This window comes from Zingiber officinale, chromosome 2B (genome assembly GCF_018446385.1).
Source record: "Zingiber officinale cultivar Zhangliang chromosome 2B, Zo_v1.1, whole genome shotgun sequence".
Taxonomy (NCBI): domain Eukaryota; kingdom Viridiplantae; phylum Streptophyta; class Magnoliopsida; order Zingiberales; family Zingiberaceae; genus Zingiber; species Zingiber officinale.
In genome coordinates, this window is record NC_055989.1 from 149,070,684 (window position 1) to 149,077,420 (window position 6,737).

General features: G+C 41.5%; 1 protein-coding gene across 1 annotated transcript; it reads left to right on the forward strand.

The window, feature by feature from the left end:
* The first annotated feature begins 3,577 nt into the window (after nucleotides 1-3,577).
* On the forward strand, nucleotides 3,578-5,118 carry LOC122049660. The gene is made up of 2 exons (XM_042611018.1): nucleotides 3,578-4,513; nucleotides 4,602-5,118. The coding sequence occupies exons 1-2, from the start codon at nucleotides 3,578-3,580 to the stop codon at nucleotides 5,043-5,045; spliced, it is 1,380 nt and encodes a 459-aa protein (XP_042466952.1). The 3' UTR covers nucleotides 5,046-5,118.
* Nucleotides 5,119-6,737: the final 1,619 nt, after the last annotated feature.

The window sequence follows — 6,737 nt, forward strand, 5'->3', positions numbered from 1 at the left end:
TGACTTCAGCATCTTTGAACCATGGTTAGTCTATGTAACCATTCCAAACCCTTAAAATACATTTGTATACATAAAAAGGGTGTTTTCGTGTTGAAAACAAGGATGGAATGGTTAAGGAAGACTTCATTGAAGTTTAGGTTGAGGTTTGTTTCAAATTTTGAACATTTGAACCTCAAAACTTCTAAATCTGGGTTTCCTAAAGGTTTAGGGATTCCAAGTCATTGTTGGTGCAATGACAGAAGTTACCATCATGTCTTTAGGGGGAGGGACTCTTTAAAGGCATGAAAATTATTTTTCATGAACCTTGGAAGGTGGTTAACCTTCTTTAAAGAAAATGCTCATGGACGAGCTTTTGAACTTGAAATGGGGAGTGGATATCCTCATTATTTCAAGTGGGAACTCAAGATGTTAGAAAATGCTCAAGGTTGGGTATTTGTCTACATTGAGGAAGACGTTAAGAATAAATGAAGGGTATGGGACCTTCATTATCATGTTGGTTCAACGAGTGAAGTTGTAACCAATGATGAGCAACTCTTCAGGGGGAGAGTTTTCAACAAATGGATTTGTTGAAGTGTGCCCAAAGAGGGGGCATAGGTTGATGTGTGCCAATAGGGGGAGAATGAAAGGACGTGTGAAAGGGAGTAAGTTAGGCTTTCATTATCTAAGAGGGAGTTTTCCCTCTTAGGGGGAGAATGAAAAGCTTAACTTATGCTTTCATTACCTAGTGGCATGAAGAATGAGGCTATGGGATTAGCCTAACTTACATGTGGCATTGTAAGTGTTATTGTGGTATTGTCAAACATCAAAAAGGGGGAGATTGTTGGTGCAACATCCCTCAGGTCAAGGTTGACCTGGTTGACCAAGCTGAGTCTTGGTTTGAGTTTAGATGTTTGACAATAAGATATTGATTGAAGAAGAGTCAAGTAGGTCAAGGATGACCGGATACTTGACTGGGAAGTCCTAACTGGGATGTTAGGCAGGAGGAAAATCCTGGTGAGTGAAGCCAGGTGAAAGACCTAGTGAGTGAAGCTAGGCAATTGGGAAGTCCTAGTGAGTGAAGCTAGGCAGGAGAAAAATCCTGGTGAGTGAAGCCAGGTGAAAGACCTAGTGAGTGAATCTAGGCAATTGGGAAAGTCCTGGTGAGTGAAGCCAGGCAAGAGAAATCCAGATGGGTCAAGGTTGACCAGACATCTGGTGAGAGTCCAAGTAGGTCAAAGGGATTGATCGGATACTTGGCACGAGGAAGAAAAGTCCAAGTAGGTCTTAGGGAGTGACCGGATACTTGGCAAGAAGAAAAGTCCACGTGGGTCAAAAGGATTGACCAGACAAGTGGTGAGAGAGTCCTAGCTGGTCAAGGGTGACCGGATGCTAGGTCTTATGTACCAACAAGTCATGGTTGACTAGATGTTGGTTTAGGGGGCTTTGGGCTTGGTTTTGGGCAAAAACCAAGGTTTGGATTGATCCGTGGATTGATCCAGCAGGTTTGGATTGATCCGTGGATTGATCCAGCAGGTTTGGATTGATCCGTGGATTGATCCAGCAGGTTTGGATCGATCAGTGGATCGATCCAGAAGATCTGGATCGATCCGTGGATCGATCCGGTGAGTCCCCACGAACAGAACCTCTCTGGATCGATCCGTGGATCGATCCAGAGGTCCCAATCGATCGATGGATCGATTGGGACGCGGCTGCTTCGCATCGATCCGATTGGGATCGATGCTGTTTCGCGCGATAGGCGCTGGATCGATCCGTGGATCGATCCAAAGCCTCCCCAATCGATTGGGAGCAATCCAATCGATTGGGATTCGACCGTTGGCGTCGTTTATAGCTGTTGGCGTGCGATTTCTTCAGCAGAACTTCACCGATTCATTCCAGATTCATCACAGCTCCTCCCCAGCACTCTCTAAGCTCCTCACCGCCAGTTCTTGAAGGTTCTTGGAGGTTCATCCAAGTCAAGAGGCGAGTTGCAACGAGAAGAAGAAGAAGCTAGGGTTTTTACTGCATTTCTTGTAAGCTTTTGCTTATTCTTTACTACCCCTTCTTCTTCTTGTACTGAGAGTCTTGTAGGGCTTCTCCGCCCTCGGTAGTTACCGAAAAGGAGTGTTTTCATAGTGGAGGGTGCGTGCGTGGTGTGGATCCTTGGACTAGTCACCTCTTGTGAGGTGGATACCAAGTAAACCAACCTTGTTAGCGTTGTGTGATTTGTTTCTGTATTTTCCGCTGCACATCTTAGAAGAAACGAGCAACGCCGAGCAACGAGCACGCAACGAGCTATTCACCCCCCCCTCTAGCTACTTTTGGTCCTAACACTGCACACCAGGCCTGCATTATGCCAGAGGTTTTCCTTTCCAAGCCTTTACCTGGCCAGTGGGCGCAGTCCTTCGTTGTACCTGACCTATGAGCCCAGTTCTTGATTGTAATTGAGGTTAGATCTTGTCCAACTTGTAGTCCTCTCCTTTGACGGCCCCGTAAGCTGAGACTTTGACCGTAGCCACGCAAGCTTGACTTCTGACTTCCATAAAGGCTAGACTTCTGACCTCCACGTAAGCTTGACTTCTGACATCCACGGGGACTAGACTTCTGACCTCCTCATCTTATAAGTTTGACTTCTGACCTCCACGGGGGCTAGACTTCTGACCTCCACGTAAACTTGACTTATAACCTCCACGTAAACTTAACTTCTGACCTCCACGGAGGCTAGATTTCTGACCTCCTCATCTCATAAGCTTGACTTCTGACCTCCACGGGGGCTGGACTTCGGACCTCCACGTAAGTTTGACTTCTGACATCCACGTAAGCTTGACTCCTGATCCTCTTATGGTCTTGACTCCTAATCACATCATCTTACTGACTTCACAATCATGCACCGTATCATACACTAACAATAATAATTTTATAGAAAATAAAATAAAAATTAAATTAGATAGATCTTGTGTTCGGATCTGGTATGATATCTTCTTAAACTTCTTTTACAAATATTGATAGAGATAAATGAATCTTATTAAATTATCGTGGGATAAAAAACTAATAAGTGTTAGATTTTTTGCTATAATTGTTATTTAATGACCAAATCTAATAAAAAGTAATAAATTAAATCTAATAACCAATTTATTTTTAATTTCTTTTTCAAAAGATTTTTTAAAAAATATATTATATTATTTGATTAGTTAACAAAATTATGTAACACTTATTAATTGTTCAGCCGTAAATAAATAATGATGAACATTTGCCGACGATATAATAAATAACTAACAACTTAATTAAACCCTTTGGTCGGTTTTAATTAAAAATAATGATGATCATTTACTATTTATTTACGGCTGAACAATTAATAAATGTTACATATTTTTACTATAATTGTAAGTTAATATTATCTGGTTGCTCAAACATGAGAGAAGACTATTATGGATAAAAAAAAAATAGTAAATGATTTTTTACTATAATTATTAGTTAATTAATATTGTAATAGATGTAAATAAATAAATATAAGTCAATAAACAAAATCTAATAACCAAATTCTTTTCCTAAGATTTATTCTTTAATTACTCTCCTCATCTGTGAAACCCTAACCCGCCTGATGACGGACCACAACAACAAGCGCCGGCGTGAACAGGAAGGCAGGCAGGAGGACCGCCTCACTTCCCTCCATGACGACCTCCTTATCTCCATCCTCTCCTTCCTCTCCATCAAGCAGCGCGTCGCCCTCTCCGCTGTCTGTGCCGGCTTTCGCCTCCTCCTCCCCTCCATCCCCCGACTCGACGCTTTCCGCCTCGACGTCAGGCTCCCTTCCGGCGGCGTCGACGTCCACCAAGAGCTCACCTTCCCCCGTGCTCTAATCCGCCAATGCCACGTCGTCTTCCGGGACGAAGACGACGAAGACGACGACGCCTTATGGTCCTATTTACCCAAGCCCCTCGAGCAGCTACTCGTCGACGATCTCTCCAAGGCGGGCGTGCAAGACCTCATCCTCAAAACCTCCGCAGACAAGGGATGGTTGGATTTTGACGGCAGGGATTGCGGCTTGTTCGGCATCAAGTCGCTGAGGAGCCTCTCCTTGGACAGAATCCGGGTGTCGCAATACTTCGATCGCCGCCCCCTCTCGCCCTTGGGCTGCGCCCTCCTCACCTCCCTCAAAATGGAATTTTGCATCCTTTGCTATGATTTCCTACGCAACCTCTTCGCCTCCTGCCCCTTCCTCGAAACTCTGCAACTCATCTGTTTCAGTTGTATCAAGCACAGACTAAGCATCCACTCCGCCTCCATCAAGAATATAGTCCTTCTCAAGTCGCTCGCCAGCGTCAACGCCATCGACATCCACTGCCCAAAGCTCGAGTCGCTCAAGGTGGAGGTCGTCAACGAGCTGCGCATTGAAGCGCCCAAGGTCCGGAACGCATCATTCCTTCTCGCCCTTCATCCGCCTGCAGATCCTCCAGTTGCGTTGATGAATTTTCTCGGAACTGCATTTCGAAAGCGAAACGCTTGGCTCATGCTGAATTCTAGCAAAACCCCAAGCGTGAGAGCAGATCCATAAAGCCTACCTTCTTAATTTTCATGCATACTCTCTTTGCTCTATGTATAACAAAATTTGCTTCGATTAACAGGTGTTAGCAGAAGAAATCGAAAACGATGAATTTATTTATCCGGACAACAAAGAGAACGCCATGATCTTCAACCTCGATTTCAATCTGCAAAATCGATCGTCAACTATGATATTGACCCAGTTCCTCAGGAAGTGCAATGACTCTAATACTAGATTTAATATACTGGCAGATTCTACGCATATAGAGAGCACCAATAAAGACGATTGTTTGCTCCATGGCTCTACAGAACTAGAACTAATTGATTTACAAATGAGAATGCCCAAAAGGACATTTGAAGGGTTTCTCTTAAATCAGAAGGAGATGACAGAGGAATTAAAGGAAATGGGATTGCAAATGCTGAAAAGCCGCACCAGTATGGATCAGTTCAAGGATATATTAGCATCTGAGGAGTCTCTGTTTCAAGTATCTTCTAGCATTGCAGATTGCATTGAAATGAAATTTTAGTGATTGTTTTTTCTCTTCGTTCAGTATAAATAACTTGTAATTTACACGAATGTGTGCGCCCTTCATTAAATAATCTAACTAGTAAATTCTTCAAATGTTGGGTTTGAGTCATCTTTTTAATTCCATTAAGTTATAAATTTTAATGTAAATGTTATTGATGATTTTGTTAGCAAGTTCATGAGTTGATGAGTTAATAATTAGTGGTGATAGAGGTTAAAGAAAATTATCAGATTTTAATTAGTAGTGGCAATTAATGATTAAAAAAAACTCATGTTGAATGTATTTAAAGTAGTAGATATGTAGCCCCTAAGGTTGGTTGTGGTGGTAAGAAGCAATGACAGGGATGAATGCAAGAATAATAGATAGAATGAGCTGATCTCTAATTGCCACAATGAGTTTGCCAAGGACGTAATAGAAGAGGTGAGGTGTGAGTTCACTTAGTGTGATCACATTACAATCTCATTTTTTCCAATATCTTACCAAATTTTAAATTTTTATTAAATAATTTTTTATTATTTATGAAATTATTAAGTTAATTTACCGATAATAATATTTAATTTGTAGACATTGAAAATTTGGAGGTCATATTGGAAGGTCTTATAGCCGACGTCGGTATTAGAGAGTGTGCTACCAACGGTGAGATAGAGGCAGTTGGTCCACAAGCACAGTGCTAGGCCATGTTCGAGCATCTCACGCAAGACCTCAATCCACAGTTGCTTGCTTTCGGTGTCAACATAAGCATATGTCGATGAGGAGGACACGTTGATCCAATCATGGCAGCCACGGCCGAGTGCAAACATGTTAACGACTACGCCTCCGGAGGCGAGAGCCTGGCCACAAGCGGTGACCACGAAAGGGCATGCGGACAAGTAAGCGAGGCGAAGAAGGGTGGTGATATATGAGAAAACAAAGCCACATATGCTGCTTATAATTTTCCCCCTTGACTTGGTGTTTATTTGCCTGGTTGCTTTATTTTTTTTTTACTCCGTGACTTTGTACTAGGCATGGAGCCACTCAGGATTGGTATATATTCCAAAATAGCTCCTGAATCCCTGGGCAGGATGTGGTGCATTTCTTAAGTAACTAGGGTTCAATTCTCAGATATACCTACAGCGATTGAACTAGTGGTGAAGCTAAGCCGCCACGCCAAAAGTCATCGTGCTTTTTGGATTTATTTGGTAAGCGGAATGTGGTTAAAATATAATAGATATGTAATTAAGTGAATATTATTACAATTAATAGTCAATATTGAATAGTTAGTGGGTTATATACTAGTCTACAAATTGGTCATTTGTTTATCAAGGAAATGCATTGATTTTTAATAGTAACATCGTAGCTAAGTTTCAAGAAGAATGATGACTTCTAAAGTTTTGTACACCTAGTAGTCATTTCTTGATTCTATAGTCACATGACCATGAGCATGTTTTGGAGAATTATTAAGTTCCAAACAAAACTAAAAGATCATAATTTCTCAAATCGCAGAACCAACAAAAGTATTACTTTTATATATGTGCAAAAGATGGAGCATGAGATGTTGAAATTGAAAGATCTTGAAATAAAGAATTATTTCTTTCGAGTTATTAATTACTCAATCTTAGAAGGCATTTACTGTGAGGAGTTAGTGGACTATAATTAAGGAATTAGTGGGCTATGTATTGGCTTATAAATAGACTATTTGTTTATCAACGAAAT